The 25,935-nt window shown below is 38.4% G+C and overlaps 1 protein-coding gene across 3 annotated transcripts; it reads left to right on the top strand.

Annotated features, from left to right (window-relative positions):
* Positions 1 to 292: 292 nt before the first annotated feature.
* On the top strand, positions 293 to 25,736 carry LOC103470370 (transforming acidic coiled-coil-containing protein 1). 3 transcript variants are annotated; one of them, XM_008418775.2, is made up of 14 exons: positions 293 to 364; positions 9,727 to 9,858; positions 12,214 to 12,302; positions 16,751 to 17,168; positions 18,881 to 18,935; positions 19,040 to 19,121; positions 20,522 to 20,574; positions 22,027 to 22,155; positions 22,241 to 22,317; positions 22,476 to 22,519; positions 22,699 to 22,859; positions 23,419 to 23,525; positions 23,610 to 23,730; positions 23,845 to 25,736. In XM_008418775.2, the coding sequence occupies exons 1-14, from the start codon at positions 300 to 302 to the stop codon at positions 23,911 to 23,913; spliced, it is 1,602 nt and encodes a 533-aa protein (XP_008416997.1). In that variant the 5' UTR covers positions 293 to 299; the 3' UTR covers positions 23,914 to 25,736. The 3 variants fall into 3 exon arrangements, with proteins under 3 accessions (XP_008416997.1, XP_008416998.1, XP_008416999.1); XM_008418776.2 differs by lacking the exon at positions 293 to 364 and adding an exon at positions 513 to 531; XM_008418777.2 differs by lacking the exons at positions 293 to 364; positions 9,727 to 9,858 and adding an exon at positions 1,804 to 2,049.
* Positions 25,737 to 25,935: the final 199 nt, after the last annotated feature.

Genomic DNA, 25,935 nt, shown 5'->3' with positions numbered 1-25,935 from the left:
TATTTTTTAAATTTCATCTACACCTCTTAAATAGAATTTGGTTTAGAAGCCAAAGATAGCTTTGAATCTCTTATTTCTATTTTTAACAAACAAACTAAATATATAACAGATCTTAAGTGGCGCTCTTTTACATTTTGAATGTGGTTTTGTTCTTGGCTGATCTTTTTTACATCCAGTCATCTATATAATGTTTTTAAATATTTGTTTGGTACTAATGCCAACAGAAAGAAAGTGGGCCAACAAAAAGTAAATTCTTGAAAATCGCTCATCGAGCGCCTAATTATTGGTAAAACTGGAGCATGCGCAGTAGAGCGGATGTGATTGCTTGCAGCTGGGGAGTCTGCAGGAGTTTTGAGACCATCAGGCAAGTTTGACTGGAACGTTTTCATTTATAGATTTTTGTTCCATTTATTCCTTTAAAGTTCATTGTATAAAAGTAAAATAAATTGTATTTATCGAAACTTAGAAACACAAAGTATTAAGCTTCGACCCCGTGCTTGTCAACAGACTGTAACGAGGCACAGCTGATGAGTAAGTTCTGAATATTTCAATGTCGGAAACGACATGCTGTGTTGGATCAGTCGGGGAGGAGATGTTGAGAAGTCATTTAGAAATTTAGACCCTGAAACTCGCAGAGTTTCATGTGATTCAGCTCAGTGGGAGGAAACGCGCTCAAAAGCTCCTCTGTAGTTGTCAAAGGCTGGTTTGTCCTGGACCCCACTGACTCAGTTTTCAACTATTCCTCATTTAATTTAAAGGTTGGGTGGATAGCAGAGTCTGAGAATCAGACCTAAAGGGTACAGCAATGCATTCACGTTATAGAATTATTTGTTTTAATAAATACATTAATCAGATGGTTCCTATTCAGAATTTTAATACTTTTAAAGGAAATGTATTATTTTCAAGCTGTTTCATTTTCGTTCAGGCTTATGGTTCACAATAGTTTATTTCTAGAGACGAGTCTTGAAAGTCACATAAAGTTGCTGAAGAGAAATAACATTTTTATATGAACAAACCACATTGTCCACACAAGACAAAAGTGGAGCAAAGCCGCAGCTCAAACTAGGATAATTTACCTGGTGACCATTCCACTGAAAATGAGGGAGTCATGTGAAATTTATCTAAATGCAGTAGCTTTGAGACTAAACGAACCGGCAACCTACGGAGAGATTTAGAAGCACTCCATGTAAAGCCCAGTCTGTCGCCACAGTCACAAATAACTGTGATTATTTGTAACTGATTATCTACAACTGATTTAGTAAAATAAAATCAAAAGCATTAAATGTCATTTTAATTAATACATTTTTGCTAAACAAATTGTCAAGGATCATAATGTAAGCTATGAGCTGCTGTTTTGCCGTGATGATTTTCTTCTGTCGGTACAGGGAAACTTTTTCTTTAAAAACATTTTTTGCCTAAATATAGAAAAACAAACGCTCACAAAAAAAAGCCAAAAAATAAAATAAAAATAGTTGGTGTGTTTGGGACCCAGCAGGTAGTGGGAGTGTTTCAACAAGTGGAGCTGTGTTTACCCTCCTCCATCCCCCTGGATTTAACAATAGATGAGACTCTTTCACTTCTGAACATGAAACCCTCCCATGAATCACACAGTTTGTCTTTAAATGAAGGAATTTAAGGGGGTAGACATTTGTCATAGTTTATCCTACTTATAACTCACAGAACCTCTATTTCGTTCTCAATCTGAGGACGTCGCTCTTCCTGATGAGGGACTATAATCTGGTTAGTGTGTGTGTGAAAGAGAGGAAGATGTGTAGTGGAGCAAGGAGGCGGGACCGTCACCAGAGCTGTAATACTCCGAGCATGTAAAGAGATGAGGAGAGGACAGGCTGCTGGGTCAGATGTATTGTGGAGCTGTGATGCAGCTGGAGGCAGTCGGGAGCTGATGCAGCAGTGAACCCTGTCAGAAGACGATTTTTGGAGCATCTGGGATAAACCCGAAACAAACGCACGTCCTGCTGTTGCCATGGGGGGCTCCCTCAGCCAGCACAGGAGAGCATCGCTCAGCTCTCTTAGGAAGAAAGACAGCCTGTAAGAACAGATTTTTATTTTTTATTTTTTTTTTAATGTTTGTAACGCTGTGTGCAAGCTTTGTGTTGGAGGCGAAGGTGACAGAAAGCAAAAGAGCCAGAAGGGAAGTGTCTGGATTCAGTCACTGAAGGCAAATTAGCCCATCATGCCTTTCTGTTTACAATGTCAGCTGATTGGCTGATTTTAATACTGTTTAGCTATTCAAATCTGGAGGGAAGTCAGAGGGCAAGACTGGGGAGTGGAAGGAAGGTTTTGTTGCTGTAATGATTATTAATAGCTGCACAATATATTTAACCCCAGTTGTCATCGTGCTGTCAAAGTATATTATCACACTTGTTTGGGTGCAATGTTTAATATGATATACTATCTCAAATTCTTACATGTTGATATGATGAGATGGACTCTAACAGCTCTGATGATATGTGGTTTTAATGTCCCGAGATGCTAAAGCTCAATCGGAGTGGTGAAAACGTTTTATAAAGGCTCCCTTTATAGAACGTTTTCACCACTCCGATTGAGCTTTAGCATCAAGGGTAAGGAAAGGTTTTGCGAATTGAAATCGTCATTGTACTGTTGAGCTACAATTTCGCAGTTGCACATGTTCCTGATATTGTGCGGCTCTGCTGTTAATTATGCATCCACGACCCAAATTTAACAGGAGTGCATTCATGAATTCATCCATGGAGTTTATCCCTCTACTGAGTCTTATTTAATTCATGTGTAAGGTCTTTGTGTCAGACCAGAAAAGTATTTCAATCCTGATACATCTGACAGAGCACAAACATAAACCACTCTTCCTCTTTCTTCACCCCCGCTAATCTTCTCAGTGCTTTTACTTTAGCCTCTCGGTTATGTTTTTCATTAGTGCTCCCAGGAGCCTCTTGAAGTGGATTTCTTTCTCTCGATGCTCATGAAAGCCTGAGCTGTTCTATATTTAGACACTTGTTCCTTTAATTTCTCAATAGTTCCCGACGTGAAGGACAGGAGTTGGGATAAGATGTGAAAAGCCTTGCTGGGATGTTTTTGAGGTGGCTTTTAAAGCTACAGTGTGGAAAGAGAAGCTCAGAAAGAGAACCAGATAAAGCAATGCTGAAGCAAACCTTTTAAAATAAAGGATCTCTATCTTCTGCATCCATCTGTGTTTGTGTTAGGTCAGGAGGGAGCTGGGGTCTTCCCTATGGGAAAAACTCCACGGCCAGCGGAAAAGGTCTGCAGCTCTCATCTTTTGCTCTAATTTTAGTCAGCTTCATCATCCCCCTTCTGGTTTTTACATCTTAACTGGAGCAGTCGTGGTTGTTCTGCTCTCCAGAAGCCCAGAGCACTGGCACAATCACCCAGCTGGAAGCAGTCTGACCTGCATTTGAAGCTATTCTTAGTGGTGATAAATACAGCAGTGAAAGCAAGGTTTGGTAATGTCAATGTTTTCTGTGTAGCTATATTTGTAAAAGTTGATGATGCGAAAACTTAATTATGTAAAAAGCTGACTGACTCAGTGAATTGCTATATCTAGAAGGAATGATCCACAAAATGAGTGTGGAGAGTTGAGCCTTGATTAAGATTTGCTGCAGATGAATAGATTGAGAATATCTGTTCAAATAATATCGAAATTAAGAAGATGGAGGATAACTTGCATCACTGTACTTCACCCCAAACACTAAGACATTTGTAGGTAGTACCATCATGGTGTGGGATTTTCCTACCATTTGGCAGATTTCATGTAGATCAGGCAAATGGAATAATTTTTTTCTGAGAGACATTCTTGATTAACAATCTGAGGATTAATAAAGAATTATTACAATTTTATGTCCAAAATTGATCCAGGGAAAAACCCACAGTTGTTTTCAGAAAGACATTTTGTGAAGTCTGTTTACAAACTTCACAAAATGAAGTTTTTGTGAAGTTTGTAAACTTCACAAAAAGTTTACATATATCATTTTGCAATGATATAGGAGATATCATTGCAAAAATAGTTTTAAGTAATGAAATACATTTTTGGTTACCATGTAAATTCACATTTCCTCTGTTGTTTCACTTCCTTACACAGAACATAATTTATTTAACAATTTGTTTAAAATTTTTCTATCTGTAGATTATTTGGGTTATTTCTGACTTCCAGTGGGAATTTTATACCAGTAGTCGCATCAGAAATATATTTGGAGAAAAACACTGATATAAATGGCTTTATATCCTGTGTATATAAAAATACACACCTCCAAAAAGTAATTTTTTGAAGAATCATGATTCAAGACATATTGCTTATGAAAAGCTTTCGTGTGTGATAGTGAAACTCATAAAATAATACCAGAAGTGGTTCTCATCAGTCTTGACTTGACAAATACAAATTTGATTGTCTCTCTATTTAATGGAACCTTTTTTGTTTTTAAATGCTCATTTATTGTTTTTATAGTATGTTTTGCCAGTCTTGCTTGTTAGATTTCTAAGTTCTGGGAAAGTTTTCCATCTGTACTAATTATATACTGTTTATAGAATAACATTTTAGCCCAATTATAGGAACTTTAATTTAAAACGGGTCAAACATCTTAAGAAATACAGCAATCTTAATCTAGGAAATTGTGAAACAAATGTTTCTTTCAAGTGTATTTTGCTTCTTTACTTTGACACTCTTATCGGTCCTGTAAACTTACCCAAACGGTGTATAATGTACATATTCTGTTGTGTGGGAACTGTGTGATCTTCAGCTCCATTCATAATAAGAACAATAGCTCTGCTGATTTCTGTCCATGCCTCTCTGGGGTTAAACCCTCCTCTTGTTTCATTCTTTCTCTTTGTTTTTTTGTGTGTCAGTCAGTTGAGTGATTCAGCTGCTATAGCATTGTGAGCACCATAGCTCCACTTAGTTTCCACGCTGGTTTTCTACACTAATTGCAGCGTCTTCCACGGAAGATGAGATCAGGGAATGCCAGCCTCTCTGCTTATTTTATTTCTGCTTTACTCTGGATAACACCATGCTGAATTTAGACAGAGGGACACCAGCTGCTCCAGTTTCTCTCTGTAGTCCCTTTATGGGTGTTTTCATAGATTAGCACACTCATGACTCCTCTTTGTTGCCAGGGTGAAAAGGTTTGTCATTTATGTTTAAGCTCATGTTTTTCACACATGCAGCTTGTCCATTTCCCCTCCTCACATCACTGTATTACTAAATAGATGGCTGGGTATAAAGACCACTGCGATTTCAATAGTTGCTTATATGCAAAATGCGCATCCAGTATTTACCAGCAGGTGGCGCCAGATTGTCATTAATCTGAGGCTAGTCTTGGCTTGGCAGGTTTATTTGCATAGCAACATTATTTCATAAAGTAATCCAATGAAAACAAAAAGATATTTAAAGAAACATTTCATTTATAATAGTAGTAAGGACATAGGTTCATTATCAACCTCATAATGAGTCAGTGACACTCCCATCTCTGTTTTCTATTTTTTAACTTTATACTCATTTGTCCAAAAACCTTTTCTCAGAAATCCTGGTCTTGGTCTGCACTCTTTGTGGTAAACCTAAGTCCAGGCTCTGTGTTTTCATGTACTTTCATATCAACAGTAGCAAGATGCTGCCGTAGTTCACATGAGAAGATTTTGTTGTTTTGGGAGATTTCTTTTAGCACATTGCAGTCTGCTCTCAGTGACAGCCACATCCGGGCTTATTGGTAGTTGTTTGAGTATCCTCTCCTTGAAGATTATTATCTGATAAGTTTTAGACATGTATGTGGCCGGTGGCACATACATGTGGTATATGTCTTGCGTCTCTAGGTTTGGCATGTCCAAATATCTGGGGCAGCATGGCAGACACACATCAGTTCACAGTAACAGATGCTTAAAGACATGATGCTGACGTTTTAGTTATTGCGGTGCATCTCTGGATATGAAGTAGTGCAATTGGAGGCTTTTCATGGGTGGAGGTGATCTGTGTGCATCTCTACACAAATACATGACACAAACATTTTCATACCAATCCAGAGGTAAATATTAACGACTTTATATACCTGATTTAGTAATTGATAGGTTTCTTACCTGTATGCTGAGATTTTGTCCAACAGAGACACTGGCATTATTGTATGAAGGTGAATTTTTAAAAAAGTCCATGTAGTCTTTCATTAAATAAAGTTTATATCTTTTAAAGTTATCTTTAGCTACACCAGACACTTACTGACATACCACTGTTAATCCTCTTTCAGTATGCAGAGTTTGGTAATTATTACATCGGGTATCTAATTTCCTCTGTTCCAGGCTGCAGACATGTTTGCCATGTCTGGCTTTATTCTTGGCTACAAACAACACATGCTGCCATCAGTCAGAATCTAATTGAGGAATAGACATCCACATTCCTACTGGATTAACAGACCACAAACGCATCAGCTTCATGGGGCAAAATCTATTTAAGGAACACGTTTTGTTTATCTGCTGTATTTTAACCTGTAAGTGGACCAAGGTAGCAGCTGTAGTTTATGTCCGTCTGTATGAAGGCATGTGTGGGTTGCACTACTGACGCAGTATCTGGTTGCAAGCGATTACATAAGAGCAGACTCATTTCCACTGTTATTTCTCTGCTCTGTTCCTCTGTATTTTAACTCTGTCTCAATAGGAATAATGAGTATTTTTATTTAATTTTTAAATGTTAAGAAATCACATGTTGTTGATGTGCCTGGCCAGAAGCCAGTGCCTTATTGTATAACAGGTTAAATGGATGTCTGTGTGCCTCCAGGCTGTCACTGGTTTGTCTTCTGATGTGTTTTGACTGTCAGAAGGATACTAAAGGGAAAAAGAAGACAATGCCAGGAATGCAAAACAAACGTTTGATATTTTAATCTTGACAAACCTCTAGACACTGTCTTTTTCTTTTCAGAAAAATCCCTTCATTGTTTCTGTGCCGTGATTATTTTCTGTACAGTTTTTTTTTCAGTCTATGAGACTGAACAGAGCCTCTTTCTCTGCGCTCACCAGTGTGAAACGTTGTGTGCAGGTTTCTGAGATCATCCTCTTTCCTCTCTCTGCTCTTGTTTGTGTGGAGCAGAGTGTGGTAACATGTCTTCATGTGTGGGAATTATGCAACAGAAAACATAAAATAAAAAGGAAAGTGCCTCTTTCTGCTGATCTTTCCATCTTTTCACAGTGACTAAATCCTCTGCCTGTTATTGGATTAGTCACGGTCCATGTTTTCCCTTTCAGAAAATGCATCTCATCTAGCCTAGATCCTCTGTCTCTGTGTGAGTCCGAGGGAAGAGCTGTGTAGAGTTACATAAGCTTCTGATGAATAAACACAGAGAAAGACGTGTGTGTGTGTGTGTGTGTGTGTGTGTGTGTGTGTGTGTGTGTGTGTTCAGCGATGAGAGCATTTAATTAAAACCCTATTCTTCCAGGGGGATTTGCTGCTGCATCGTTGAATCTGTATCTGGGTTTATTTTATTGATCCGTCTGTTGTCTGGCCTGGATAGTTTCAGTGAACAATAGAGCCTCAGTTACTTTAATTGCACCTCTGGGCTTTAGTAGCTCATGTGAGTTCAGTGGGAACAGTTTCTGTCTCGGCAATATTTGTTTTCACTTTTTCATGTTCATCCTGAGAAAAGAGGCAGGCGGTTTAATTGCCTGCGTTTAGCTGAGCTGTCAACCATATCTGTTGCTGGGTAAACAAGCCATTAACCGTCTCGGGTTGCATCTTGATTACCCTATCAGATCTCAGTGAGAACAGTGTGTGTGAAGCATTCAGGGTTGACGCAAAGTTTGGAAGAAACTTTAGCAACTAAAGGGTGAAGATATGAAAGGCACAAGTAAATAAAAATACGGGTGAGAGGTTTGGAACCTGTTGAGACATGCATGAATGTAGGGTGGCCAATATGGTAAAAATATCACGCTTTAAAGTATAAAATCATGTTAATAATAAAATCTTATTAAAAATAAAAAACACATTGCACAGCTTGTTTCACATTTGGAAATGTTGCCAACTAGTGTCTAGAATACGTCAGTCTTAAACTGTTTTTTCAAACTAAAACTGTTTCTCTTTAGAAGAACAACAAAATGTTAAGTCTTCAGGTAGAGAGATCTCTCCTGCTGTAGGAAACATTTTATGAGCGTAAAGGAACTGGAGGATAATAAAGCTAATACCTCTGCACAGGAGCAGACAGCAGCAGTTGACAGAAACTGCTTTACATGCAGCAGCTTGTAAAAGTCTACACACTCTTGTTAGGATGTCAGGTCTTTTGATTAATCTTTTCAAGCGTTTTTCTACCTATAATGTGGCATAGATCCCATACAGCCAAATTAACTAAAAAACCCGTTTTCAATTAAAAATAAAAAAGGTGCAATAACCTTGTAGAACTAGTAGGTACACCCTTGAACTTAAAGCACCTTCTGATTAAATTTTAGCTTTCTGACTCATTTAGTCAGACAGCATCATCCCTCATCTTGACAAATGTTTGTCCACCTTCCAACAAAAAAAATGAACATCAGTCATATTAACCATGTGAAAGTCTCACATTCACAGCAGATTTTTAGTTTAGTTCAAGTCAGTCCAAACCTTTAATTTTAATTTTGCTCTCACAAGGTCGTCCTTTTGTTCATTTGGATGCATTTCTGTATTAAAAAATATATATATTTCCTTTTTTATTTTGAAAAAGTGAAAGTGAAAGGTTCTGTAAATTCACCAGTTTTCATATATGGGATTTTTAAAACATCCAGGTTTTGTTGATGACCCCTTTTTTCACCGTAGCAATCTGGAGCTTATTCTAAGTCAAAGGGACAAAGTTTAAGCTTAAAATGAAAGGATATGTAGAGTTTTGTCAAATATATAACATTTCTGCTAATGTGATTAACCTTTTATTGTTCAGCTTAAATATCTGATGCAGCCAAAGGATGACTAAACTTAGATTAACAGCTTATTATCAAATAGTTGAAAACCTTGAGTTGAACCAGTGACCCAGCTTTTGACAACACTTGTTTATCTGGTCGTTTGAAAAAAAAAAAAAGCCATCCTAATTCATCTCGAATTAGGATGGCTAAATGTTTAGGTGGACATTTATATATCCACCTAAACAAGGTGTTTATATAAATGTGGCATTTCCTTCCCACCATGACTTTTTTGCCCACCTGATCCCCAATGCACAAACATATTTGATATTCTCTCTAACCAATTCAAACCTGACTAACCCTATTTTGTAAAACAGAAATGTACTTCTCCTTTTCCTCTCTTCCTGCCTCCCACTTTCAAAAACCCCAGATAGCATCACAGAGGGACAGAGCCAGTCAGCAGACCTGTAGGAGCAGCAGAGCGAGCCGATGCGTATTAATCAGCTGGTCGCTCACCCAGACGAAGAGGCTGCTGGGAGGAAGGAAGGAGGAGGGGAGCAGAAAGGGCGGGGGGGAGTGACTACTGATGCTCCGGCTGCAATCTGCAGAGCGTGAGTCAGTGCTGTGCAGAGCGCAGAGCCGCAAACAGAAGCAGCTGCCGCACAGACAGACACGTTTCTCTCTCACGAGCGTCAACAGGACAGAAGAGCAGGATGGGCAGGCAGAGAAACTGAGTAAGAAGAGGAAGTGAGGTCAAAACAGAAAATACGCTGGTAGATCAAGAGCTGCTTGTAGTCGATAGCAAAAGTGTTGATTTAAACTTGAGAAAATCACAGAGTCGGCTCACCCAGAGAAAAGACAAGTTTACAATTCTTATCTCAGACGTGGGGCTGGAAGTGCTGCACAGATGTCCTGGTTGTCTCCGGTCCAGTGGGCCAAGTGGACGTGGTCGGCAGTGACTGGAGGTGCAGGAGACAATGGACAACATACAGGAAGGGATGACAAAGAAGACAAGTAAGAGATTTTGTGTGTGTGCATGTGTGTGTGCGTGAACAGATGGATGTGGATTGTGACTGGATGCTGTGATGGCAGCAGATTCTCCTGAGTCATACTGACAGGTTGTACATCGTCAGACCAACGGTCCCATCCTGTGGTTTATTCTCTGATTCTCAGTCTGTCATCATCTCAAAGCACATATTAAGTCAAAATAGCTTTGTTGTGTTAAGAGGAGACGATTTTTATGCGCCGCCCTGTTCTTTCAAACACAGAGGATGTAATTAAGCCTGTTTTGTGTGCGGCCGTTTGGCAATGGTTGCTAAAAAGCAGGGGATTAAAAAGCAACACTTTTCAAAGCTTTAGATACTTTTTGATTCCCCTCCTTTTCTAGTTTCTTAGTAACCATTCAGATCTTGAGCCACTAAGGCTGTCAGTGGGACAGGATTCTTAGGCTGTGTGTGTGTGGGAGTGGAGGGTTTATATTTGTATTAAATTGGGGTTAAGTGTGTGTCTGTGGGAACTGGCTTCCAGAGACGGTGTGCTCCTGGGTGCTGGCACTGTGAACTCTTCCTTGTGCTGTTTTTCATTAGAGTGCGGACGTTTTGATGCGCTTTCAAGTGGCTAGGAATACACACGAGCACACACACACACACACACTCTGTTGATGCCTCTCCCCGTTCTCTTCGTGTCTCTGTTGTTTGAGAATAAATCAGAGCTGGGTGTCCAGGCAGCCCAGATTGCAGGCCAAAAACCGTGAGTGTTTGTGGGACACGGTTACTGAGGAGCAAAGGATGCAGGTGGCCCAGTTGGGCCCTGCTTCCTCTTCTCTCCTTCCTCTGACTTCCTTTAAAAATAAAAGGAGCTCGTTTGTTTTGACCTGTGAAAGCCACTGTGTTCAAGTCTCTTCAAGAAAATGGATCCTGAAAATCTGATGACTCTGTTGTCACGATTATTTGGAAACGCATACAGCGCCCTTCGAAGGTTTTCATATCCCATTAACTTCTTTATATTAATAGAAGTTTATGAGAATTAATTTCAAATTGTAATCACAAACTTCAATGTGTTGTACTGGTATTTCATTCTATAGACTAGCAGATAGTTATGCGTAACTGTGAAATGGAAGGAAAATGACATGGGTTTTCAAATGTTGTTACATTTACTAATTGCTAAACAGGGTCCACTTGTATCTAATTTATCCTCAACATAAAATTAGAGAGCCTCTCACCCGAAACGTTAGCTGGAGATAGGCACCAGCACCCCTCCCGACCCCACTGAGGGACAAGGGTGTTAGAAAATTGATCTAATGGAACTAATTATGGATCCATCCATCCATAATTATAGAACCAGGCAGCATCATGAAGACCAAGGAGCCCAGCAGGTAGATCAGGGCTGTTGAGAAATTTTAAAGCAGAGTTAATTTATTAAACAACATCCTCACAGAGCACTGGTCGATTTATCTTGTGAAAGGAAAGAGAATAGCACAACTGCAAACCTTCCAAGATATGGCAACCCAACTAAAATGGCAGACATGAAATCAGAGAAGCAGCTTTGGAGGAGCTGCAGAGATTCACAGCTCAGGTGAAAGAATGTTGACAGGATAACTTGGTTGTGCGTTTCACCAAAAAAAATATCAATAGAAGTAGTCTAGCAGGTTTCCCATAAGTGATGAAGAGCAAACAGGAAACATAAAAGTGTTCTCTTTAAATGTGACTAAAACTGAACTTTTTAACCTACATCCAAAGTGCTGTGTGTGGCAAACAGTCCAACACTGCGCATCAGAACACACCATCTTTAAAGCGAACAGTGGTGATGGTGTAGTGGTGTGCTATGGGAAAGCATTTATTCACCAAAACACAAAGCTGAGGTTTTTCTTCCAGCAGGACCACAAACTTAAACACAGAGCCAGGGCTGCAATAAAATGTTTTCAATCAAAGCACACGGGTGGGTTCAATTCAATACAGAATTTGAGACAAGACTTGAAAATGAATGTTCAAAGAGGCTCCAATTCAGTTTAGTCTCAGCTCCTAGGAGGAATTGGCAAAAACCTCTAACTCTAGATGTGCAAAGTTTTTAAAGTTCACCAAAAGTCTTTCAGCTGCAAGTCTTTCGATGCCAATTATTGTTGTACAATAACTGACTGAATACAAATGTATTCCACATAAAGAATTTTATTTTAATTCTTAAATTATGATGTGAACATCTTTGCAAGGTAGTTAACAACGTGTGTAATTAGGCAAAAAAAAAAGTGCATAACAAATCTTCCCATGTTGGTTTGAGAGTTTTCTCTTCTAGCTTCTGTTTGTGCTTCTCTGTTATTTCATGTAATGTTTCATTGAAATAAAACAAATAGCAGTTTATTCTTTTCACCTGCAGTTCGGACTCTGAGGGAGCCTTCGAGACCCCAGAAGCCGAGTCTCCAGTTGTGAATCTACTGAGCCAACTGGACAACTCAAACAACACAGGTGAGACTTCAGAGCAAACAGCAAGTTAGAGCTCCGATGTAGGTCACTCGACTTGACTATTATCAGATATTGGTAATGTTTAACTAGTGATCTTGAAATCCTGAAGGTTTTATCTTATACGTCTTCTTTAACTGTATGTTTAAATGTATTACTTGCTTACCATATCTACAATGAACAATATCTGACATGTAGTCAGGCTTTGCAGATGGAACAGCAAAAAAAAAAAACGTTTTTCCAAGACATATTTTGGTATCATCTTATTGTACTTGTGCATTTCATTTATAGTGGGCAAAGTATCAGTATGGTGCCCACTGTTTACAACAGTAATGTGACTTTAGCCCAGCAGATAACATGGTATCACAGACCTACATATTTCTGTATGTGAGCCAGCTGTCAACCTACTTTCAGTTTCAGTCTGCAGCCCTTTTGTTTATGCTTTACTGGAAACCCTGATTTGGGTTAATCTGTGCAGATTTATTACTGCAGAAGTATCATTCAGGAGCATGCTTCAATGCTTGGAAGAGGGATTTATTACAGTAATGGTTTCCTGGAGTATACACTTAATACATCCTATCAAAAACAATTTCGATGCCATAAAGGCTCAGATACAGATGAACCTTTGATGTTTGTGCTGATTGGTCAGATGGAAGATAAATTAATATCACAGATTTTACCTTTTGTATTTTTAGTAGAAAGTTTATTCCTTCATACTTAATCCTGCAGTTTAGGGTTTGTGTAGAGAAGAGATTTTAACTAACAAATTAATTCCACTTGATTTTATCAGACCCAGCTGCATGGCATATACGTCAAAATTTTTATTTACAAGTAAAATTGTTTTTTTTTAATTAGCTATGAACTGATTTGTGTTGGTCTATCACATTCATTACCATGAAATATTAAAAAGTTGTGACCGAAGGTTGGCAAAATATGCATTTGGTAACATTGAGAAGGATGTTACCAAAAACTGAAGTGCTATAAATGTTTTAGATACCATCATTAGATTCAGATTGCTGGATCGAGTCTCTCTGCAGAAGAACAAAAGTGATTGAACACAACATACTTAAAGTGACAGGAAAGTTTAAATTTAATTTAAAGTTTAAATTAATATTAAAAAAAGCTTCCTGTCCTATAATTTCTTTTAATTGTGCAGCTCTATTTTATACCCAGAAAGGCTGATGTGGAGTGTGATCTTAAATAAAGATCATACGGTATTTGTGACAGCCGACAAAGAAATTTTAACCTTTTAAGGAACATTTCTCCCTTTGTCGTCTTTCATGTGAATTTACTTGTGCATCAGTATTCATTTCACTTGAAACTTGGTGCTGTTTACTACCATTTTAGGAGCAATGTGCTACATACTTCATTAAGCAAAGTTTTACAGGTCCAGAGTAGTGTTTATGAACGCTGTTAAAAGTTGGAAATGAGCTCTCTGTTGGTTAAGCTTTTATAAAAAAACAAATAGCTTGCAGCTGAGTCCTGCTTTTCCAAACAGGCTCCCTAGTTTCCACTCCCTTCTCCTCCTCTTCTGCTTTTACTGCCCATCTTTCACCCACACAGGCACAAGTAGCACCCGTTGCTGTGGTAACGGATAATCCAGACGTCAGTTCAACCACAGATATGAATATCGCATGTGTTTGCAAACTTGGATTGCGCAGGGATATCAGCACACACTGGGAGCAACGGGGTTTGACATCGGGCTCTTCTATCCGGGTCAGATCAGTTTACGAGGTCTGAATCGCTGCTCGTGGTAAATTATGCCAATCTGAGACAGTAAATGTATCATTTCACGCTACACAGCTCGCTTGCCGAGTTCCTTTCATACATAAAAGATTGACTCTGGAGAAACGGGCTCTATAGTTAGAACACACAAACAGTTCAATGTTTATGGGAACAACCACTTGAACATGACGATGCGTCTCTCTGAACGGTGGCAGAGCAGAAACCTGAGAACACTTTGTATCTACTTGTTTCTCTGACACTCTTACTTCCCCCTCTGCTGTCTTTTCCTCTTTTTCACAGAGTTGTGAAACGATAATAAAGCCTGATGTTTTGTTTGTGTTGCTGGGACACGTGATGGGTTGAACTCTTCATGACTGGGTGTGGTTTTTCTACATATGTTCCTCGTCTACAAAGGGTGCATTCAATGTGAGGAGCTACGGAGATTTAGAGCTGAAGTTTGTACAAGCTGACTTTAACACTTTGATTTAAAAAGAACATTGACATCATCTACCTTTCACACCTGTTGCACTTTCAGGTGTTTTTCTGGGATTTTATGTGATGAATCAGTTTAAAGTAGTGAATCATTTTTTAGTGGAAATAAAAGATGAAAGAAAAAACTAATAAATGTGGGAGGCATCATAACTGAGCTAACTTTAATGATTATAAATTTTAAGTGGTGTTGAGATGAGCTTCTCCACAGCATGACGCTGCCACCACCATGATTCATTGGTAACTGCAGTTGCATGTTCAGCGTTTTGGTTTCTCCCATCTGATTGCTGTCTGCTCTATTTGGTTTGTAGCAAAGTTTGAGCTGGATTTTATCATTATTTATTTCTACAGTGGATTTTTTCTTGCCCCTTTTTGTATTTTGTTTTTTTTTTTGTGCAGTGCAAGACCACGAACTGTCCTATTGATTTTTCCATTTCGGTTATGAATGACTGCAGCTCCTCCAGAGTTACCATTGACCTCTCGTATCCTTTGCTAAAATATACTCTTTTTGCCCAGCAAAATACTTGTCCCTTGTGCCTTATAGTCTTTCCACTTTCAGATGATTGGTTGAGATTTTCTCTGAGATGTTCAAAGCTAATAATTACTTTCTAAAGTCTCTGACCTGCCTACTGTGTTTCTTCTAAAACCACTAAGACCTTCACAAAAAGCTAGTTACACTGAAAAAAGAAAAGTAATCATGAATTGTTTTTCTTCTTCAGTCATGCACTATTTTGTCCATCACATGAAATACCGAAAAAAAAAAAAAGTAATACAGTTTATGGCGCAGCTTAAGAAAACATGACAGCAGTCCACATGTGGTGTAGAGAAGGAATAGGGTGATGGTGTTGGTTTATAATTGTTTGACGTTTGCATTGTGGAGGTGATTATTTTCAGCAACAGGGGTTCCTGTGTTTCAACAACACAGCCCAGCCCGCCGGGATGCTTAACGGGATGTGTGACGAGACAGGAAGTGGATTGTTCTGGGAGGAAGTCGGCAGATTTTAAGTAAACCCTTTGAAGGCTTAAACCCTAAATGGTAACAGTACACGAAAGAGATGCATTCTAACAATGTAAGGATTTAATGTTATTGTAATGGGGTTGAATGGTGACAATTGGTTACACACGTATCTGCTTGCTCGTAAATCATTTAGCTGCCAATTAGGATTTGGTGGGAACTAGAAAAGGAACAAATGTGTAGGTGGGATTAAAGTGGTAATGATGTTGACCTGTGATTAATGAATGACGAACAATCGACCTGCGGCTGAAAGTTGGCAACAAAAGGACATATGAAATGTTGTTTGGAGCTTGTTTTGAGATTATATGGACTATCTAAATCCCTTTGAGTGTTGCCACCATAATACATTTTACTTACGATGTTTAACACAAACGCCTAATTTTTCTTACCTCTTTTTACAAATATGGAAAAGTTTAGTATTTTAAAAAATCAAAGCAGTGGAGTCACAAACTGCTGACATACAAAAACCTCAATTGAAACTATCATCGCTAAGTTATTACAAATTCTGGGTAAATTTCAGTATAAATTTCTAAGTTGCAGTATTTATGCAACAGAATGTTTTTTTTTTTGACACATCCAAAAATGAATGGCAGCCTGGTGAACTGCGTCAGCGATGTAAATCACTGCTGCTGGAAAATTTTTCGTTTGTAAATTTCCAGCAAATATTTATACACCGTTTAAGCACTTGGAAGATGTGCAACAGTTTTGCAGAGCCAAACGGTATTTTGTCAGATGAAGTGCTAGAAAGGAGTTGTTGAAATGTGGCGAGTTTTTGTTGTAGTCATTTCATTTTTGCAGTGTTCATATTAATTTATGCATGTTTTAGTAATCATGCTGCTGCTTATGTCTTTTAAATCTAACATTTAATGACACTATTAAAAGCATAAATCTTACAGGTTTTGTGTGAACATTTTGGGATTCATTTAAAGTTGCCTGAAATTTTCATCCAAGTGACTGGCTAGATAATTTCTTTCTTAAATTCTTAATGGAAGTTGCCTGTATTCATTTACTGATGGCAACAAAAGAGAAAAACGTCAAAATCTCAATTAGGGTCTAAAATTATGGAGAATTAACCTCAAATGTTTTATTTACTTAAAAGTTAAGATGGAAATAAATACAGTTTATTAATACTAAGTTTGCCACAAGTTCACTCTTTCACAGCTACGTATAACTAATAAATATGGTTTCTTTCCTAACTAGTTTGTTCCCTTTTTTCCCCCTGTAGATTCTACTGATGGTTCAAGCCACATTCAGGACAGATGCCATGATGTCCGCTCAGCTCCATCCCAGCAGGTTGACTCCCTGAACAACATGACCGGCTCCAACAGAGGCAGCTTTGGTTTGGATCAAAACCTCAACTTGACCGTGGGCTCCAAAGCTGGCTCTGGAGAAGATCTCCCACCATCCGGCCACCTTCCCCAGACTGCAGCTCTCCGACCGCCATCACTTCCCGTTCTCTCACCACTTACCAAACCGGATCCTACAGAGGTTGACGACGAGGCTCCGGCAACTTCAGACTCTAGTCCAGACACAATCAGTCGTGATGAGTGCCTGGACCCCGATTTGCTGAATGGCAACGTGAGATCAGACCCTGTGAACTCGAACACTAAACTGGCCTGTGAGAACAGCAACTCAATCATTAAGTAAGTAAACCCAAATAAAGGCCTGTGGCCCCTCGTGGTTACAGCTACACACATACAACCCAGAAATAAGTGAGATCTGCAACTAGTTCCTATAAATGGCTGTAAAGAGCTGCATTGACAGCAAGCTCTTTACACTGAAATGATCAAAGTGTCCTTGTCTGTACGAACTGTGTTGGCTTGTTGGTGTCTAATGCAGGTTTAAGACATGTCAGCTGTTTCTCTCCTGCATACAGCCTGACTCGCAGCACTAAAATGGGCCACTTTATGTTCAGGAAGTTTATTTTGTATCATTTGCAGACACCTGTTAAGCTCTGTTTACACATTCCGTAGACATACCTGTATGTTTTGCTTCTACTTCATTTTTGCTCAACTATTAAACAGTCAAACTCTGCCCTCTTGTGGAAGATCTTACACAAGTATTTGAAATTAACTATGTCACGTATGTAAGCTAAGAGTGTTGTATAGTTATATAAATATAATGAAGTATATAAATATGAAGGTATATAATATAAAGGCATCCCTGCTACAAAATACAGTAAAACTCTCCAGGTTATGAAATGGAGATATCTAAATAAAAGCAGACTTAGTTGCAGGACATCTCATCCTCTACTTTAGCATATTACAACTTTTTGCATACATCATGGCATTATCACAAAATATGTTGTTTCACAAAATCATTGAACATTAAATCTCGATGGATGCTTCACGGTTATTATGTCAGATTTCTCAAACATTTACATTGCTTCCTTTTCTATCTTACAACAGAATAAAACAATGAAACGGGTAATGGTTTAAAGCTGTAATACATTTTTATTTTTGTAATGTGCTGAGCGCCTTCTCCCTGTTGTGGCATGAACAGCCGGTGTGCCACCTGGTGGGACTTTTATATGGTGCATTCACCATATAGAAGGTATTTAGTTTACCAGTGGCTGGTCATTAATTAGGTCCAATCCAGTTAAAATTTTGCTGGACTTTATCAGCTGATTTCTTGGTGCATCTTAAATTTTTATCATCTCAAACTTTTGGATATCTAGTGTTAAAACCTAGTGAGACATTTGACAAACACTGGAAGAAATTTGCAGTAAACTCAGGAAATATTCTCGTTATATTTGCAACATTAATATTTTTTTCAATACGTTTTGTCTGACGTTTCCCAGTAACACTCCGATAATTCTGATTCGTTTTCCTACACGTCAGACCCTCTGCCCTCACCTTGTCTTTGTCCTAACCCCCGTCTCATCTTGTGTCTCTTCCTTCCTTTTCTTTGCTCAACATGTCGTTCTGTTTCCCTTTCTCTTTGTGTGGCATCAGGACTGCCGAGCAAGTCCATTTCCTCTGTGTTCTGTTGTAAGTACTGCGTAACTGTGTTGTGTGACTCCGGCTCTGCAGCAGACATAAACTCAGAATCTCAACTCAAAGGTGGAGAAAAAGACATGAGTACTTTTGCAAAGTGGAAAAATATCAAGCGTTAGAGGAAACCCTCTAATCCACAAACATCTCATTATTCTGCTCTTTCTACTGCATAACTCGGCACTTTTTGGAAGAGCATGCCAGCTCAGCACACACAAAGAAAAGCTATGTGGTCTAGTAGTAAGGCTTTCTGTGTTCTTTTCCTGTCTCTTCCTATTTTTCCATCCGTCCCCATTTAAATGCACTCAAAGCTGAAATGTGTCGTGCTGAAGCTGATGTTGCTTTTTGTCATTTGTCCTCAGGAACTCCTGCAAACTAAAGCAAAACCAGCAGATGCAGAAGGATTTAAATGGACAGGTAGGCTCTGATAATAATGGTAATATGCCTGTTACACAATGAGTGAAAAAAAACAGATTTATACAGAGAAACTCAGCACGGTTTGAAGTTTAATGTTGTTTAAGGACGACCATCATGAGGGCCATGCTACAGATGAGGAGAAACTGGCGGGGACAGGTGGGACCAAGTCAGAAAAGGAGCAAAACTGTGAGTAAATTGATGGTATATGTTTTAGAGTAATAACTCAAATGAAGGATACCAAAGATTAGATATTCATTATTTTAGATCAGTATGCACTACCTGACCCGTGGGTAAACAACAGTCATGGTCACATTAAATTTCTCTTCTGTTGCAAACACAGGCCTGTTTAATCATTAGTTGTACATGGGAAATGTGCAGAATTACAATGTGGTGAATCATTAGGACAGAGCTGTCCTTATGTACAGAGCTGTTTGTAACTTGTGTTCAGAACATGACAGATGTTTTATGACATGCAGTTCAGTTTCTACTGCATGTTATGAGTTTTATGTGACATTGTTTCAGTCATTTACATAGTCCATTCTCAGGAAAAATTGACATTCAAGGACAAAATACAGCTAAAATGAATCATTTACATATAAATCAGTGTCTTCTGGAAGTTTATTTCAGTTAAAAATATATAACTCATATTTTATGAGTTTATTACATAGAGCTATATTCCAAGTGATTCTGTTAATTTTGGCCGTAGTGGCTTAAAGCTAATAAAACGCCCAAATTTAGTATTTTTTCAAAATTAGAATATTACTAAAGATAAATGAAATAGATTTTTCCCCCCCTCACAATAGAAATCTGTGTTGTGGCCTGTACACATTAATGAAAGGAAACCTGACAGTTGTCCACTCTTGGAAGTCAAAAATTATGGTAAAAAGCTGGGGGTTTATCCAAGCATATTATTGGAAAGTTAAGTGGAAGGAAAAAGTGTTGTACAAAGGTTGTTTTCCTCGTTTTAAGTCACGCCTGAAGAGGTGAGAGGAACAGAATCAAATTTTCTTCAGGAACAGTGTGAAGATTTATAGTGTAATATGTTTTATCAAGGAATATATCACTTCATGTATTCTTTCTGCAAAGAAGCTTTAGAGAAATTATGATCTTATTTTCTAGTGGGACCTGGCTACAACATGCAGTGCCAAAAGTGTCATCATTAATCATTTATCTCTGCACTCTGACATCAAATTAGCCTGATATTGAGACAAAGAAACTACAGATACGACCTGAAGACTGCTATTAAACCAACTTGGGATTCCTCATCACCTCAGCAGACACACAAGCTGATAATTATCTCGTTGCCATGCTGAATTGATGTAGTAATTTAAGCAAAAGGAGCCCAAACCCAGAACTGAATGGATTAGTTAGTTATTAGGATCAAGTCATTAATGGTATAAAGCAGTAAAACGTTCAAATCATTGGAATATAATTCATGGATTCTTTCAGATTAAAAATCACTATGAAATTTTTTTTGGCCTAAGGATTTAATTTGCCGCCACCTGCTGGCCATGCTGGTCTAAACAGTGTTGTATCATATTTATAGGACCTTTGACCCAAAAGGTTTTCTTCTCTCTCTTTCACAGACCAGGAATGCAATTTGACATCCAAACCAGATGAGTCAGACTGCTGCTCTGTGGTGAGACTCTGTCTCTTTTTAACCTGATACATTTTCTTCTTTCTAACTCTTGGCGTCAGCCTTTGGTTTGCTCATCAACGGAGTGTGAATCTGTCACTGAAAATTGGATGAATGTTTATGGATAAATTTCAAACTGCAATGCTGCCACTGGGGGGGATTTTATCTGTTCTAATGAAAGGAAATGACAAGTTGCAGCCGGTGTCACTTTCATCTGCATCCGATTTTTCACATGCAGCTGAAATATGAGACATTAACGCAGTAATTTAAAATATAACAAAATTGATCATTTTATTTTGAATTAAAGAAACAATTGATTAGGTTACAGCCAAGGAAGTGGCATTGTAAGACGCAATATGATGACAGTATTGAGGCATAGGACGGCACAAGGTTCTTGGTGTGTGTGTCACTCTGTTAGTCTTCTCAGGTGACACATGGATTAAGATTATCACCCTCAAGATTAGCCTATGACTGTTATAATCCAGCAAAGGACAGAACGACAGCGTGGAGAGACATGAGTGGAGCAGAGGAGGGAGTGAGAACATTGACCCAAAGATGAGAGTGATATATGCTGAATGTTGAGCTGCAGGAGAAGATCAGATTATTCACATATTAAAATATGATGCCAAAAGGAACAAACATAATTTAGTTGGTTTTAGGAGATTATTCCAAATCTTGAAAGATTTAGTGTAGAAAAGCATGAATCAAAAGTTTCTCTACTTTCACCAATATCTGTAACCTCTTAATAAATACATTTTCTGTTCTGAATAAATATAAAATTTAATATTCTTGCAAAAATGTTTAGTGGTGTAAAACATTGATTTATTAAAGTTGGTTTAAAGTTACACACCTGTGTCTCCTGCAGTAAAATCCTCCACATTATGGGACTGAATGATTAGTGCTTTGAACTTTCTTTACTGTCTTATATTAGCAATTAGCTAAACATCAGTCTAAACAAGTCATCTCTGTTTACAGATCCTTACCTGCTTGCATTTGCTAATAAAACATGCTGCATTAAAGATGCAATTTGACTGCTGGAAGAAAATGAAGCAAATTTGTAGTAAACATTCAGCTTCCTGTGTTTGTTGAAGCACCTAAATAAACCGTCAGCATGACTCTGTAGAAAATAGTTTCCCTTCTAGAAGCTTGTTATTGCTTTGATGCTTCCTCCAGCCTAATTTTTCCACTTCTTACCGACTCTGAAAGTAGCTAACCAAGTCTTCTTCCTGCAGTAATAGTGTCACCTGGTAGTGGTCAGGTTTGAGTTGGGTGTTCACTGATCATAAGCAAGATTAGATTTTAAAGTTTCAACCAGCTCACAGATGAATGCAGGAGTTTGGCAAACTTTGTCATCAGCTCATTTCTTGCTTCATCTCTAAGATTAGTAGTTGAAACTTTTGACAACTTAATTGATAAAAAAAAAAAGATGGTGATGACTGATTTCCTTCTTGCCAGTATGAAGACACATGTGAGCAGAAGACATCAGAAGGAAGCGAGATGCAGAAAACGGGAAGTCAGGTCCTGGATTCCATCTGCATCAGTGAGGCCGAGAAACAAGCAGTTCTCACCCTCATCAGAGAGGAGGTGGGCTCTCGTGTTGGACTTGGCTTCACTGGGTTACTCAGAGATCGCTGACGGAGGTTTTTACTCACAAACGGTCTCTTTTCAGATTATCACTAAGGAGGCTGAAACTAATGACTGGAAGAAAAAGTATGAGCAGTGCAAACAAGAAGTGGATGAGATGAGGTTAGGAAACGTGCTGCTGTTGTCATGGCGATCAAACGTTCCAGATGAGTGTGGACCTGTGTACCGCAAAAATGAAATTAGTCATTTTTATTGCATAATGATCTTATGCAAACTTTTAGACCAACTTTTGAGTTGTATGTCGGTGTGTCTCCTTTCAGAAAGATTGTTGCAGAATATGAGAAGACAATAGCTCAGATGATTGGTGAGTTAAATACACTGCAGGAAAACATTCAAACACTGAATTTATTCTAATTTGTGTGAACTCATGCTGTGAGTGCTCTGTTGCAATAAGAAAAGTCCGAATTGCAATGTGAAAAGTGTTTTATGTTGCATGTTACTATGGTGAGATCAAAAAAAGGACCCATTTATGTGTTTCTTTAGAGGACGAGCAACGTAACAGTGTGAACTTCCAGAAGGCTTTGCATGCGGCGACGGTGGAGAAGGACGCTGCCTTGGCAGACCTGAACTCCGTTGAGCGTTCGCTCTCGGACATCTTTCGCCGCTATGAAAACATGAAAAGCACCCTGGAGGGCTTTAAAAAGGTGGGAAATTTCAGGACATCTTGTTGAAACGTCTTGTTTCCCAAGTACCCTGAAAATAGTTTACGTTTCTAGCACTTGGTGATTAATGTATGTATGAAGTTGGAAGTGTATCTTGTGGTTAACAGCGGCGTTTGTACAACCAGCACCAGGCGTAAGGTGAAAGATCTGACTCAAATAGCTGCAGACTTTAACAGAAACCACAGCAAAACTGTCAGGTAAAGTAATTTTAAGGATAAGCTGTGGTGTCCAAACCTTTTGCCATGAGGGCCAAGGTTGTCAAGTTTAGAGCAAGTTGAGAGAAACTGAGGGTCATAAAGTTTAATTGTTAAAACCCCCCAGAAAAACAGACTTTTATATCTGCTCAATAACATACTAAATATGCAGGATTTTAATGAAACAAAGTTTAGCTTTTACTGCTGCTGTTGAAACATTATAAGGAAATATGTTGCAGTTCAGAACACTGACAAAACACAAAAGTTAAAATGAATATTAGAAAAATCTGCCTTGTGTATGTGCACATGAATTGGTAAATGGCATTAAGTTGTATCTCTTCATGCAGAATGAAGAAGTGCTGAAGAAATGTGCTCAGGACTACCTGGCCAGAGTCAAGCAGGAGGAGCAGAGATACCAGACACTGAAGCTGCATGCAGAGGAGAAACTAGACAAGTATGAAGAGTCTGAGCAACAGAAGAGTTTGGGAGAAAAACTTTGTTGGATGAAAATATATATTATTTTTCTTCATTCTTGCAGGGCCAATGAGGAGATTGCTCAGGTGCGCACCAAGGCGAGCTCAGAAACGATGGCGCTGACCGCGAGCTTGAGGAAGGAGCAGATGAGGAACGAGTCTCTGGAACAAGCCCTGCTCCAGAAGGTACAACACTCATTGTCTCCAGGCTGTGCACCAGGAAACGCATCATTCAGCACCATTTCCTGTCTGTGATGACTGGATAGTGTTTAATTACCTTCCTTCATGGCGTTCCTGCAGAATCAAGAAATCGAGGAGCTCACAAAGATCTGTGATGAGCTGATTGCCAAAATGGGAAAAGTAGACTGAAGATTTGCTTGAGGTTAATCAGCCTGGATCGCCCCTCCAGTCCCGCAGAGATGCACTGTGCATGCCTCCAACCAAGAAGCAGCTTCCATACTGTACCCTGTGCCTGCCCTGCACCTAAGAAACTGCTTATGTACAGATGTCTGAAATAACCTCTTGTAATTTGCATTTGCACTACTTGTGACCTGAACCTTCAAGGCTCTCTGCATATTAATCACATGAGATCACTTTGTTTGCATTTTGCACCTTTTGTAAGGTTATCTAGAGCCATCAAGTGTCTGTCCATCATATCAGGGAACAACAGCTCTTATGTTTCCACTAAACTTCTACCAACTTTTCCTCCAGAATGACATCAAGTTGAATTCATCCCTGGGTTTGATTTTGAAAATACTTTCAACCTTCTGGTTAGATGAACTTTAGAGAACAGATTTAATATGAATGGTTAAACAATTAAAAAATATTTTTATACCAATTTCAAGTTATTTTTTTAGTTTATTGGTTTGGCCAGATTGCATATGAAAGTGGCCCTCTCCACCTAAACTAACAGACTGAGGAAGGACAATATTTATCAAATAAACAGTCATAACTCCCACGGTAACTCTGGAGGAACTGCAAAGGTCAACAGCTCAGGTGGGAGAATCTATCAGGACAGTTTTTAGTCATTCTCTCCACAAATCTGTTTTATAGTACTGATGCAGGAAGAAACCATGTCTTGTTTACAGTTATATGTGAATATAACAAGTTATGTAGATGACATAAAATCACGTGGACAGAGTAATTCATGCAAACAGCTGCGTAGAGGAAAACTAACACTCCATGCCTATGAGTGACGCATGATGTTGGCAGCATCATGCTGTGGACATGCTTTTCATGAAAATACAAGTTATTTTGTACACATGCAGACTATCACTTGCAAGGCCACATAAATAAACCTCTATGAATTGAGAAATGTTTCACTACCGTCATTCTATAACAGTGTGCAATTTATGGAACTGTTCAGTCAAATCCACAAAACCATAACCCTTACTTTTTATGTAACTGGGCTATTTTTGAGTGGAGATATTTTACAAATTGCAGATGCTGCTGCTTAAATATCATTAGTCTGCTTTTTTCCAAAACCCTGTGGAGAATCCTGATGTCTTAGTGAGAGCTTTTGCCTGCTGTCAATGTGTGATTGTTGTCAGAGTTCTCGTTTATTTACACTTTTTCACAGTTTTGCTATTTTTTCAGACATGTTTTCTTTTTTTTTTTATCGCACCAATAAGCACAATCTGTGTTCAGCACAGGGCTGTAATGATTAACTATAACATAATTTATGGCTGCTTATCACAATACAAAATAAATTTTACAACTAACGCTTATTACGAGTGTTTGGTTCTCAGTTGGTTTTCTACATGAGATTTTCTGTCCAGGAAAAAAAATATTGACCTGTCCTTACAGTGCAGGATTTAACATGTTTAAAATCTTCCTATAAATCAGCTGGTTAAAGAGAGAGACTGAGCATTGAAGGAATTTTTTTGGGGCTAATTATGTGGTTATTTAAATTCCATTAAAGTAAATATTCATTGTAAATTTGTGATGACTGTAAAATTCACCAACATCACAAACCCAGATGTGTAAAGAGTATATATATTTGTGCCAATATGTCATGTTGTTACTAGACTGTTTTGTTTTTGCCATATTATTTTGTATCTTCAGACTTTGCTTGAATAGGATATAAATTTGTATCTATAGTTCATAAATGACAATCTCACATCTGTGTTGAATCAGTGTGAACAATGTGTACATTCTCCTCAATAAACATTAATATAGTTTGTTCTACAATATTTTCAGTTTATTACCATGCTTTACATAAGGATTCATTACTTTCTATATAAAATGGACTTGGCACCTTGTATTAATTTGAAGACCAATTAAAGGAAAGGGATGAGGTCATAAAACTATATTCCTTGCGTTAAAGTTCTTAAAGATATCTGTTCAGTCTACGAACAAGTATTGTAGACGGTTCTTTACAAATGGTAAACT

The sequence above is a fragment of the Poecilia reticulata genome, linkage group LG9 (assembly GCF_000633615.1).
Source record: "Poecilia reticulata strain Guanapo linkage group LG9, Guppy_female_1.0+MT, whole genome shotgun sequence".
NCBI lineage: Eukaryota > Metazoa > Chordata > Actinopteri > Cyprinodontiformes > Poeciliidae > Poecilia > Poecilia reticulata.
Note: the sequence above shows the minus strand (reverse complement) of the source record. Positions and strands in the feature narration are given on the sequence as shown.